The sequence below is a fragment of the Melospiza melodia genome, chromosome Z (genome assembly GCF_035770615.1).
Source record: "Melospiza melodia melodia isolate bMelMel2 chromosome Z, bMelMel2.pri, whole genome shotgun sequence".
In the NCBI taxonomy this organism is placed as follows: Eukaryota; Metazoa; Chordata; class Aves; order Passeriformes; family Passerellidae; genus Melospiza; species Melospiza melodia.
Window position 1 is genome coordinate 19,020,705 of NC_086226.1, and position 14,555 is coordinate 19,035,259.

A 14,555-nucleotide genomic window follows, 5' to 3' on the forward strand; every position below is an offset into this window, starting at 1 on the left:
TGACTGCAGACAAATTTACTGATGTGAAAAATGTTTCCCAAAGCAGCCATTTATGTGGCTACAATAACAGAAGCAGGAGCAGCTCCCAGGAATTTTGTAAGAAAATGGAGTCAGCTGAGCAAATGTCAAGATTCAAGATTTATAAGTGAAACTAGGCCTTACCACGGCAAACTGCCTTTCCCTCAAGCACAATATATCCAGAAGACATTAAAGCTGTGTAAATATACTACCAACACCTTTAATTTCAGAAGACAAATATTCAGTCAAAAAAGGCAGAGATCCAATCAACAGTTCATACTGTGTTATGTAGTGATAGGTAATGCTGCAAATGGAAGAAATCACCATATTTTCTCTCTAGAAGCTTAAATCATAAACACAGCTACATGGAGTCCCCTTATACAATTAAGCCACCATAAATTGCAGGACACAACTTGTTTTTCTCTCTAAAACAGCCCATCTCCAACCTGCTCTCACTGTCACCATATGCAGTATTTCATTTGTGCTTACAAAAGCTCTTTGGTAGCAAAACAGCAGTTTGCCTTGCAGGTGCACAATTACAATTTCATTATAAATAAATTAACTGAAAGACTGACAAGAGGAGCCACCTCTGTGCATTTATATCAGAGAGAAATTAAAGAGTGCAACTAAGGTCTTGGATATCATCAGACCTTATCTGAATTCATACAGATCTTAGTCACGCTAACTTTGCATCATTAAAAAGGACATAAATATTTGCAGAAATGTTCAGATTGTACATACTTAATATTTATGATAATTTTCTCAAGAAAGGAATATATCTCTGTACCCCAATTATCAAAAGATTATTTGCATTAGGTTTTAAAGCTCATTTTCTTTTTACAAAATACTGTGAAGATAATAGAAATATTCTAAGCTTCCCACAGAGTGTCCTATTATTATTAAATATTGGTCTAAACTGCACCAACTTTATTTTGGGAACATTGTAGTTGAAATTGTTCTGATAGCGGAGGCCGACTGAAACTTCCTGTTTTGCACAAGAGAGGTTTTTCCTTTCAAGCACGTTTTAGTTGCAAGTAGCATAGGAAATATCAAAACAAAGGCATTAACTCCAAATAGTCCAGGGCACAGAGCACGTGTGCTTGCCTTCACAGCCACAACATATAAAGCAAAACACAATGACCAAAGCTGTGCCCATCACCTGGGGTTGAGCAGGAGGTACAGCCTGCATCCATAGGTGATCATGCTCTGCAAGTGGGCAATCATTGCACCTGAGCAGCCCCAGCCCACCCTGGGATAGGATGTTCAGTACCTCGAGCCAAAATCTAGCATGGGGACACAGTGATCCAAGCAGGGCAATGCTTTATTTCTGGTCTTATATTTAGGTAGACTAAACTTAGTCACAAAGCCAGTGATACTAATTTCTTGTTCTAGGTTTTACATATTTTTAATTCCCTCAGACAGTTAAGCATCTGCATACATAGCTTTGATCATCAATGTACTTTCACAGACATCAAAGGGACAACATTAGCAGGCGTAATCTTAAAGTAAGTGCGTAGGTATCTACTGAACCATGGTTACAGGTGGGGTTCTCTGAACTGGAAAGAACAGTCCCTACCATTCAAAAGTACAACTTGTTTGCCGACAAATCATACCTGCTGCATTTGTTCTTCCTCTGAAAATATCATCATATGCCTTCCATTGAGGAGTCACCTGATAGGCGTGGATGAACACCACAAAAACCACCACCAGGCACATTAATGGCACCAGAGCAGCAGTGAAGAGAGCAGCATAGGCATTTGGAATGAAACACCTGATGGAAAAAAATGGAAAAAAAATGCTGTTGATAAGCATAAGAGACACCTTGAAAGACTACAAGTAGAATATTTTTGAAAAAGGATGTGCTTTACAAACCACAAATTCTTTAACTCTGTTCCCAGAGTAAACTTGATAAGTTCCTTTCTGTCCTGTTGGGTCTTATCATTATAACTTAAGTATAGCTTTTGCTCTTCCAGTATGCATGTTATATTTAGCTTAACCAATTTTGAAAAAAAATAAACTTGAAATGAAAAATATTGTATTTTAACAAATTACATGCTTCTATATTCATTTAAAGTGATCATTCTTAGTCACCAATTTCTAAAAGGACATTATGAAATTTTCTATACTTAGCTCCTGAAAGCACAAATTAGGTTTTGAAAAATATATTTTTAAAATAAATGAACAAGTCCTAAAGACAACATAACTATTCCTTCTAAAGTCATTTGCTCACAGAAACCAAACGCTCACTCCCTTCCCTTTTCTTTTCCCCCAGTTGTTCAGTCTCTCCTTGCTGTTTTCATTTATTTGCTATAATTATTTTTAAAGATGTGTCAACAATATTAATTATCCCTGAAAGAGTCAAATAATGCATACATAATGATGACTTGAACAAAAAGGAGATGATAGTTAAAGAGAGCTCTAGGAGTGTGAGAGATCAGGGTTGTCTGTGCTCTCCCTGGAGACCAGTATGGGCTTTATAGCCACTGACCCACTCTACAGATGACGCACAACAGAGCAGCCCAAGGGACGGCGCAGGAGTCAGTATGTCTAGCGACTATGTGACCACTGCCATCCCTATTAAGAGGGTGTAACTTACAGCCCTTCTGTTTCTTAGATCAGCTCATCTAAGTAAGCTTACCATTGATGCTGAGAGAGGCCTAGGTACATGTTTCACTGACATACCTGGTTGGATAAACCTTCTGGATTTGCTTGGGTATACTTTCATATACTGCCATAAAGTCAAGATTGCATCCTGCGTTGTATCTTTCAGAACAGCAGTCATGCATACTCAGTGAATCCCAAAAATAATTTCCAGTACAATCTAGATACCTTTCACAGCTCTCTGCAGAATGTAGAAGCTCAGTCAGACACCAAGCTTAGATATCATCTGATAACTGAATAAGTACGCATCAGGGAAAGTAGGAACTCTGCATTGTAATTCAAAGTGTTTGTTTCTTTCCTCATAGAAGAGATACTGCAGTCCTTTGCTCATCTTAGTGGCCTTCACTGGACCTTGTACAGTCTGTCCACGTCCCTTTTGTACTGAGAAGACCAGAACTGAACCCAGCACTCCAGGACTGACTTCATGAGTGCTAAGCAGAGGGCCAGGAACATCCCCTTTGACCTGCTCTCAACATGGTTGATATGGAACACAACATCCCATCCATTTAATTTTTCTAATTTTTATTATTTCTTAGGTATGAAAGTTATTTTTTTTTCCCAAATGTGTTCTTGAGTTGGCACAATTAGCACTAAGAAATGAAATCATATCACTACAACCTATGCTGCATTTAATGATTATACTGAAGGCAAGAATCTTAACACAAGAATAATCCTCTATAAAATCATATTTAAGTTCTCAAGTCTGTATTTTTTTCAACTTGATGAATTTTTGTATGTCAAAGATAATACACACTCCAAAAGTCTACCAGAGTTTTTGAAACTTTATTGTGAACACTACTTTATATTGTTTAAAAAAGTTGTATAAAAATGAAAACCCACAAAGATGGATCACTTTTACAAATAACCTTTGGTACTTACTCTAAAAAATATACTGGAAAGTTATGTAAAGAAATACACAAAGCCATATTAATCTTCAAAGCTTAATTTGAATTTTTTTCTTGAAGCAATGGTGTGCAGGTCAATGACAACCACATCATGCTGTAAGATTTATTCATATATAGTCATATGATGACATATGTTGACAGATACATTTTATTACAGATATCATATCGGATAACATTAAAGGGACCAGCTGCAATTATTTATTGTACTTAATACTGGGGACACAGATATTATTCCATTACTGTGACACATCTGTCTCATGGAATACTGTGTACTGCATATTCCTAGCACTGGATAGAAATATTAGAAAAATACCCCAAAATATCAGCTAAGCTGATGTTTCAGAACACAACTACTCTACTTTAAAAGGCCCTGCAAGACTGATGTAGAAGCTTAAAAAAACTACATAATTATAAAACTTATTTGTCTGAAGAGCATTATTTCCTGCAGTAATTTCCTTTCCTAGCTTTCCAGCAAATTCCTTTTTTCTTTTTTTTTTGCTTAAGGCACTAGATTTCTTTAAGTATTTAGTTTTGGATTTGAGTGATAGCAAAAAAAACAACTAAACAACCAACCAACCAACCAATCAAAAAAATCTATCCACTGAAATACTGCCTTCTGCAAGAGAGACAAAAAAACAACCAACCAACCAGCCAAAAAAAAAAAAAAAAGCCAACAGAAAACCACCACTTTTAGCTTCTTCAGTTCCCATTTTATCATAGAGATACCATGACTTCCTCGTAACACTTCCTTTTATCAAAATGTATTTTTCTCCCCTCAGTCTTTAGAGAATTTTTGATCCCGGCTTAGGTCTCGTCTAGCACTGGAAAGACAGCTATTTAGGTTTTGTCCCAAGCTGCCATAAGTCTTGCCCTTTTTGACTCCAGTTATCTGACTGGAGGGTTCAACTTTGGTTCTGTGCTGACCACTTTGTTTTGATCATTGACTTTGTTGATGTCTAATTTTGTTTGGATTGCTATAAATTTCTCTGTTAACTAATGCAATTGTATGTCTCAAAACACTGTTCCTATGAGAAAAGCCATGAACAGGAACTTGAGATAAGTACCTTTGTATAGAAAGCTGATAACAAAAACTGATGGAACATTTAATTGGCCTCCATAATTGCTTGTATTTTTAGTTTACCAATTTTTGTGATTTTTTTGTGTTTTAATTGACAGGAACTTGTTGGGAGATCAATTATTAGTAAGATTACATAAGGAAAAACACTGAATGTTTTATTACTTTGATTTTTGCCGAGTTTGTCTTTTTACTAAAAAAATAAATGGCGTGGGAAAAGCTTTTACTTTTATCTCATGCATGTATTCTTTTATTTCTACCAGTTGAGAATTAGAAAATTCTACCAAATTTAGCATGAGAGTTGGTTCAAGACTTTATGCATATTGGAATCATGCAAACATGTATTAACCTTGCAAGTTCTGCCCCAGAAGGCTTTTATTATCATGACTTGGCATAATTTTTCAGAAACCTCAGAAGAATTAATAACTAACCTAAACAATTTTAACAAAACAAAAGATAAAATGACATAGGAAATAATTGAGTCTCCCTTCCTAAATTAGACTGATCGACAGCCATGGACTAAAATTAGCTCATGGATAAAATTCAGAATAGCCTTTTACCACCTATCAAGACCTGTAACTGTTTTTCAAAATACCTGTATTCTCACATTAATATGACAGATCTACTCTTAGGTTTTCCAGCATGATTATTTTAACCTCACCTCACCTCTTTTATCTATTCCAATCAACATGGTAGCTACAGTGCACTGTGGACCACGCATGCTTCCAACTCGTGGATACAATTTCCTGCAATAGTAATTGCAAAGGAATGTAATGAGAGCAATTTTGCCACTGAAAATAAAATTAAAAAACAATAACAACAAAAAAAAAAAAAAAGAGAAAAAAACAACTAAATTTGAAAGGGAATTAATTTCACATGACTCTATCAACAGCTTTTGTTATGTATCAAAATTAAATCGCAACAGAGCTTTAATCTATCCTCTGGAGAACTGTGTATAGGCTCAATTTGAAGATGCGTTTGTCTGAAAACCTTTTTATATAAGAGTCTTTTTTTTTATATGAGAACTTTTTCATATTTTGTATGAAAACTTTGTGTGCTAAGACTTAATTTCTCATGGTGTGCAGAATTACCCAGTGGGACAGGAATGTGGGTCCCTTCCAAGTCAGAATATTCTGTAATTCTGTCATTACTAAGAAAATTTCTCCAACTATATGCTGATGTGGTTGAGAAAGAACTCTATTTTGAAGCCTTTAAAATACATGAAGACACATCCTGAACAAACCCATTTACACTTGTTTCAGTGTGCAAATGTAATCATCAATTGTGCTGCAAGACCTGGTCATCCCCTTGAGTTTTGGCTGACTTAGAAAATACCTGTCATAATACGTAACATGTGTATTTGTTTGGGATATCCCTGTAGGGAATTTAAACATCAACACTTGCTGTGTAATTCTGTGGCTAATTTCAAGTCCCAAATGTAGCTGATAGACAGATGAACTTGCAAGACAAGCCACTGTGGTACATCACTTGGATTCGTCTGGGGATACTCTGATGAAAAGTGACTGACCCTAACTCTGCATGCTGGTCTAACATGCAAGATAGTAATCTCATCCATCTGCTCAAATTGTGTATTTCACTATTCATCAGCAGGAAGGACATGACAGGAATTTAATTCTCCTGAACAAAGCTAAGAATGGATCAGTAGTATATGTGCCCCAGATATAGTGGGACAAAAGATAGGTTTTTGGTTTAAGGTAGTTTTTCCATAGCACGAGTGGGTCCTAGGAAATGTTATGTGGCAGGTACATGCCTTCAGTAATGGACCAGATATGACCAGATATTAACTTGCAATTCTAACAAGTGTCAAAAATGGCGTTACAAAGTCAGTTCAGTGCATTCATAGCAAAGAATGAGTTTCTTCCCCACTTCCACAAAACAGCAGCTGAAGGGTTAAACCACGCTTTTCTTAGACACATTTGTTCCCAGCTGGAAGCCCAAAGATTCAGGGTTACACACATCTGAGTCAGTAATGCTTTTGTGCCTGTTGCACAGTTAAGAAGCATCTCTCTGACTCTGGTTAGTAGAGGCTGTGAGCTGAGCACTTCCATAATCCAGGGAATTATAATTTAAACACAAAATTGAAATATTTCCAAACAGTATTTGGTTTAAGATGTGTGATTTGCTTCAAATGGAAATGTAATAAAGTGGTTTAATCCATGCACTGATAGTAGACTCATCCATCTGTTGCACTGTGTCCTCTTGGGGTTCTCTCCTGCTAGAAGCAATGTATGTGACAAGCCTTGGGAGAGACTGGAGCATGGCAAATTAGTAATTGTCATTTCACCTTTGTGCCTGAAACCTGATTTTTGACATGCAGACCCCAAAATGGAGTGTGAACAAAGCTTGTGAGTCATTGGGAAGTCTTGGAGTACTCCCTCTACCCAACAGAACAGTGTTGGTGTATTTATAAACACTGGTGACAGAGTTACAGTTCAGGAGGAAGCTCTTAGAAAGCTGCTTTGAATATTATCCCTCTCTCAGTCCCTGTCACAAAGGCAGTTTCTGTGAAGCCACAAATCACAGTCAGTCATCAAAGTCAGTTGGCATTAGATATGTTATATTAAAAGAACAAGGGATATATGGAATGTTAAATCTCACAGAAACTGAATGCACTATTGCCATTCGCAATACCATCAATTGAAAAGGCTGAGCCACAGAAATGGCTAATCAGACATCAGAATTTTCTCAATCACTCTAACCCTAAGACTACCTCGCTAAGATCCATATTCTAATAGTTGGGATTCAGATATTGGGAGTTGTGTCTATTGAGAACTGGGTTGATGATTGCAGTTGGATTTGTATATTTAATTATTTGAACAGCTGTTGTACATTTTATTATTACTGACATTATTATTTCTGTTGCTTCTGTCTTTTCTCTTCGTCTTTTCTATGTATGCACCACCCCCGTGGAAAACACAAACTGAGGAAAAGTCCCTGGAAGACAGTATTTGAGGCATGGGGTGGTGTGAGGGCTCAAAGAATGCAGCCACCTAGCCCAGGACACTGTCTCCATAAGATAAGCCACAACAATGGAATTTGGCATAAGCACAGATGGCAAAACAGGAAGACATTAACATCAGGCCTAATGAAGGTGAAGATCTGGAATTAGAATACCAGGCAAAATTCTGATGTACAGACTGTGGAGACATAAGAATTATCTGAGCAAAAAAAAACAAAAAAAAAACAAAAAACAAAAAAAAACAAAAAAAAACAAACCAAAAAACACATGGTGAAAACTGTGAGAAAGGATCCACATGTCAGCCAAAGCTGAGGAAACTGCATCTATGCCCCATGGATATCCCAAACTCAGACTGTATAAAAGTGGTACCTCCAGCAACAAAAAATGATATCTTTTCATCTTCTGCTTAATCTCTCACTCTATTTCTTTCCTCCCCTATCCCTCTCACTTTCCTCTTTTTTCCTATCTCTCTACCTCACATTTACTGTTAAATTTAATCTGTACTACTGATTTCAGCATGTGGTCTCATTAACACCTTGATTTGGCCAGAAGTATCTTATAATGAGATCATAACACTTTGACATTAAGATATTCCCGTTGGTTTCTCTTGCACTACTCCTATCTAAACTTATTCAATTTCATTGTCTTCCAGACTTCACCTTGTATCCTCCCAGTCTCTTATTTCATGCATGGTATACTTTAAACAGTACTTTATTTCCATCTCAAATGTTTATAACAGAACAGAACAGAACATAAAGCATATTTTCAAAAGCTCTTTGTATGTCTGTATCCGTGAAAGGTCTCTTCCATGAAAGAGGCTAAAAATACATTTAGAAAGAATTGTCTGTAGTATGCTTCTCCTCCAGGGTATAATTCTATACTAGTATGTAATTACTTGTTAATCATTTTATAAACTGGAAAAAACATAATATTGAAACTAAGCAGCTATTTTTCCTGCAATACAAATCAATAAGACATTTAATTCATATGTTGTTTTTTTCAGGCCTAGAATGATGAGAAATAGCTTTAGTATACAAAATAATGTTCTCATTGATGACTACTGCAGGTGTTCATTTAATTTAAATTGCTACTTTCAAATACAACAAACACAGAAAGATTAGGGGAAATTAAGACATATCTTTCCCCTTGGAAAAGATGTAACTTTAGAAAATCATATACATTTAAATCTATAAATTAATAAAAATTACCTCACTTATTGGCCAGCCAGAATCACTGTTTTACCTTGATTTTCCTTTTTTCCCCCTCAAATCTATTAAAGCAGTTTCCTCTAAAGGGGATGAAGCATGTTATTTGGCACTTCAATTGTTTTTGTAAAGTCTTCTGTGATCTCTTAAAACATCACAATTCCTAAAATCTGGAGAGGTATTTCAGCTACATATGGTATGAGAAGGCCATTCTTTCTCTTTGTTTTCCCTAATACTTTTAAAGGAAACACAAGAAAAAATTGATAACATGTCTACTGGAACTACTGTTAGCACAATTACATAATTAATATTAAAAATGGAAAACAAAAATAAATAACAAACTACATTGCTAAGAAAATAACAATTGTTTAAAAATTGAAGGACTGACATTTTTTGTCCCCTTCTGAGCAAAAAAGATTTACAATTGTAAAATTTTAAATTTGCTCAATGCAATAAGAACGGTTTAATTCCATTATTGCATTGCCTTGAATTGAATTCCACGGACAATCTCTTTTGACTATCTTGAAACTATAAAAGGCTAAATGTGGCAAAAAATTACAAGTGTCCTTAACTATCAAACATCTGGTGTTCTGAGACATTAACCTTTACAGCAAATCATTTTACAGGAAAACAAGAATAATATTCATTTACTTTAAAATGGCACCCAGAAAAAAAAAAACGGGTTTAACAACTGTTTGAGACCAAGTCAGTGGTGGACAAACCTTACAAGGAGATAAACATATTGGCTCTTGCAGTGTCAAAGCCTATTTAACCTGATGAATCAACCTGATCAGATAGATTATGGAGTTCCACGCTACTTTCTTTTATGTTGTACCATTTATCCTTTTTCATAAAAATATTAAACAATGATATAACAACAGATTCACAGAATCCTAGAATGGTTTGCATTGGAAGGGATCTTAAAGCTCATCTTGTTCCAACTGCGCTGCCATGGGGAGGGACACCTTCCATTACATCTGGTTGCTCCAATTTGCATCCAAGCTGGTCTTGAACATTTCCAGGGATGGAGCACCCACAGCTTCTCTGGGCAATGTGTTCCAGAATATGTTTCAGTGTCTCAACATCCTCACAAAAAATAATTTCTTCCTAATAAGTATTCTAATTCTCTTTTTTATTTTTCCATTTCCCTGACAGGGAATGAAACATGGACAGTTTTGTTGCAGGGGGCGTGCGTTTTTGGTGTGGTTCTTTTTTTTTTTTTTTTTTTTTTGTGTGTGTGTGTGTGTGTTTTATTTTGTGTTGTTTGGGGATTTTTGTTTGTTTGGAGTTTTTCTGTTTGCTTAATTTTTTTTGTGGTTTTTGGCTGGTTGTTTTTTTTTTTAGAGAAAAGCTTATGCATCTATGAAGTGATGTGGAGAAAACCATAAGGAAAGGGTATGCTAAGTTTATCACAGGTATCATTTGAGATGGTAGTCATTAGTTTTTGAGGAAATTCAAGCCAGATGAAAGAAATTTCTGTTTCTACAGTAGGCAAGATTCTAGAGATTTCTACATTATAAAAAATATTCATACTAGCAAAAGCACATGAATTTAGACTTGTACTCATCAGTCAGCTTCACACAGTCTTCTGTACACATTAACAACAGTTCACGCAACACCCTGGAAAAAGACTTCACATTTTTTCAAACTGAGTGAAACTGAATTAAAGAGTGTGGCCCAATTTGATATGCTTTATGGGTGCCTTGGAGAATGAAAGGTGATCTAGCATTTATTTGGAGGCTTTTATGAGCTTTACTACACAAGCAAAAACTATATGTTTCATCAAGGCCAATGTTGAAAAATATTTGAAGGTCACTTTAAAGTAATTATTCCTTAAAACATTTCATCTAAGAATTCTGAAAACCTGAGAACCACTGACAATCTTTTTCAATATGTCTTGGAATACAGTGCAGAATTTGAGATTGCTAGATATATATTAATATTTCACTAAAGTCAGAAACAAAAAAAAATAGGAGACATGCTAAAGTTTTCATCTCATTATCAAGATTTTTTTGGACAACAGAATACATCAGGCAAATTTAATTTCATTATTTCACAAGTTTACAGGTTTGTTTTATAAATGGACTTGAGACCTCTTACACTATATAAATTACAAAGGAGGCAATACAAGGAAAATAATGTAAAACACACTGCATACCTAGTGAACTCACTAGCTAGTTTTATTTTTGCAGAATAGAATCTGGAAATGACTATGGACCACATTAACAATGACAGGAGTTGTAATTTTACACTCTTCCAAAGAAGTAAAGGTCATATTTGGATCTACAAAAAATTGTCTACTCTGCAACACACATGAGGTAAATATTCTGCTCTAATCAGTCTTATAAATACCTCACAGTGGCATGCTGAACCTGTGTTGTGGTTTAATCCTAGTCAGCAGGTAAGGATCAGTTGCTCACTCTCCCCACCTGCCCTCTCAGTAGAGAGAATTGGAATTTAAATGTGAGCCTTGTGGGTTGAGTTAGGAACTATTTAATAATGGAAATAAAATAATATAGTAATACTGAATATGATGATAACAACAATGTGATGATAATAATAAATTTAATAATTGAAATATTGACAATAATAAGAAGAATGAGAGATAGTAACCAAACCTGGAAGAAACAAGGAATACAGTATACAAGCATACATCACCACTGACTGGTGCCCAGCCCATTCCTGAACAATTACCCTTCCAGGTGATTCTCCCTATTTATATACTGGATATGATGCTCTATAGCGTGGAATATCCCTTTGGCCAGTTGTTGTTACATGTCCTGGCCATGCTTCCTCACAGCTTTCTGTGCAGCTCCTCAGAGCAATTAAATGAAACACTGCAAAGACCCAGACTTAGGGTAAGGACTATGCAGCAACAGAAAAACCATCAAAACACACAGTTGCTGTGTACTAGCTACTATGAAGAAAATTACATCTGCACCAGTCAAAACCAGTACAGTCTGCTTTTGGCAAAATTCAAGATCAAAAATTGAATGAAAAATGTTCACACTAGAGCTATGAAAGCTACCAGAGGTCTTATACATATGCTCTGTTCTGAATACATGGGAAAAAATATTTCTGATGTGTTTTGGTTTGTTTAGTTTGTGGTGTTTTTGCTAATAGGAAAGGACAATTACAGGAAAACTATAAGTAGCCAAGGAACTGGCAATCTACAAGTAGACAAAAAGCAAAATTAGAATACCCCATGTTGTAATATATTTTGCTTGCTGGAAAACACAAGCTGGAGAGCTTAAACTATATCAGTATTGGCAGATGGCTATCAGAGTAGTCACAGGAGGGATTAGCTGTATTTAGCAAACTGAAAATGATCGGGATTGGGCACCTTAGAAGGGTAACCAAACAAAAATTAGAAACATACTTTCAAGCCCAAGAGCTAATGTTTGAAGGAAAAAAACCCACAAAATAAATACTTAAATCATATGCCTTACAACGAAAAATGTCAGACAGATCTTGTTTCTCTAGTTAAAGCATTTTTTCCAATGTAACCTCTGAGGTTCAGTTCTAAGCTTTATTTTCTGGTAGACTTGTTAAACATTTCCTAGGCAATAGAGAGTTAAGCCTAGAATGAAGATCAGCTGAGCTTTCCTCTTTCACACTGTAGATATTTCCTCAATTTTACTCCTTTTCTTCTCTCCTTTCCTTTTCTCCTTTGCTTTCTCCCCTTTGCCCTTCCTTTTCTTTCTCTTCATTACCAATAACTGCAAGGTATGCACAGGCATTGGACGGACAAGATATGGACCTGCACATATACAGAGAATTTGTCTAGTTCCAGTTCTAGCTTTCTTAATATACTTTTTTGCTATTTATAGCTGCTATCAACTAAAATATTGCACAATCCAAACTACAAAACAGAAGAGTAATCCTACCAATGTCCAAGGATGAAAACCACATGTAAAGCTCCAGTCTAACGATGCAGTATTTATTTTAACAAATACCCAAAATAGCATTTACCAAAAACGTTATTGTCACTGCTAGTATGTCTTGCATCCTGATGCTGGTTAGACAATCTCTCTCTAAAGACTGGCATAAGACACAAGAATTCTAAAACAACTCATCAGCAAAGATTTCCTTTTTGTAGTTTCTTTTGAAAAGGGCAATTTGTGCTCCAATACAATAGCTACAGGAGCATCCAAAGCATTACTTTTCCCTGCCCCAAGCCTTCAGAAAGCAACCTTTTTTTTCAGACGTGCTTTGAGTAATAACATCATGAAAATGGTAGCATTGAGTAATCATTCTGTTATTTATACTTATCATACATTAAGCATAGGCTAAAGAGGTTAAAATTTCCAATTTGCATCACAGAAAGAAAACTTAGTGATGTAAAATAATTTTTACAAGGCTTTTGAGAATGTTAGTGCAAGGTCAAAAAGTGCAATAAAGGTATTACAGCTACCAGGAAAGTACTTAGTCAGGTCTTTCTGTTTCTATGGATGCATTTGCATGAAAGTATAACTTAAGACATTTTGCATTGAAATGTTGGTCCAAGTTGTCACAAAGTGTCTACTTAGGGAAGTGGAAAGGAAAAACAAGTATCTGACTTGGTGGGGGACACCCACTAGAATAGATCTAAGAATCTTTGATCAAGAATGGATCCTCTTCCTATCCAAAATTCCTAGGTCTGTTTTGCATCACTCCAATTTGATACTTCTAAAATAATGCCAAGGCAGAGGCTCTAAGAGGTCCTTATGGATGATTCTAGATAAGATTTGACTCCTCGTATCCTCTACAGTCTGTCAACACCACTCAAACCCTACTCCAGGCCTTGGAGCTTTCTGGTGGACTCCCTTTGGCAGGATGTCAGGTGCTCTCCAAGCTGCTCTATTGCTCCCCTCGTCAGCAAACCAAGAGAGGAAGGGTGGGACAGCAAATAAGATGAAAAAATCCTCATGGGTCAGATAAATACAGTGTAATAAAGCAAAGAACAAGGTTGCATGTGGAAGAAAAAGGAAAAGACTTGTGGTCCACTTCCCATCAGCAGGTGATGTCCAATCACTTCCCAGGGAGCAGGACTTGAGTATGTGTAGCCTTTGCTCCATAAGACAAACATCATAACAACAAACGTGTTCCCTTCCTCCTCCTTTATCTTAAGTTTTATACCTGAGCAGACAGGATACATCATGGAGTATCCCTTGGGCCAGCTTGGGTCAGCTGTCCTGGCCATGTTCCCTCCTAAGACCTTGCTCACCCCCAGCCAGAAAACTCCAGCTACTATAGAAAAAGTAATAACAATATAATATAATGCATTTACATAATGACATGCATTAAAAGGAAGGCTATGGATACCTTGATCAAAATATGACTAAAAGGCCATGTAACTGAAGCTGAGCACTAATGGTCATACGCATTCCGCATTTCTCACATCCCATTATTCATAACAACCTAACTTATCTAATTAGGAATAACCTTGGCAAGTTTTAGAAGAAAAAGTGACATCCTGAGTAAATTGAACACTGTAAGGCAAGCACAGTGGTGTTGTGACTCAGGAAGACAAAATATGCCCTCTTCCATGACTCAGTGCTTCAGTATGAGTGCACTTAGCTAGAACTTCTGACTGGGACGACTTTTCTACAGGACTAAGCAGGGAAGAATGATTTTGCATTGGTCAGCAAAAACTACAGCTGCATCACAATACTCTAAATTACACTTGGCAGGCTAGAGAAGTTGTTCAAGCAATGGAGGCTGACTGAATG

General features: G+C 36.2%; 1 protein-coding gene across 1 annotated transcript in view; it reads right to left on the minus strand.

Annotated features, from left to right (window-relative positions):
- ADGRV1 (adhesion G protein-coupled receptor V1) overlaps positions 1-14,555 on the minus strand; it is a 275,529-nt gene that overhangs the window by 46,364 nt on the left and 214,610 nt on the right. The window contains exon 87 of the mRNA XM_063181284.1: positions 1,632-1,789. Coding sequence (XP_063037354.1) covers positions 1,632-1,789 — 158 coding nt within the window. The remainder of the gene's footprint in view (positions 1-1,631; positions 1,790-14,555) is intronic.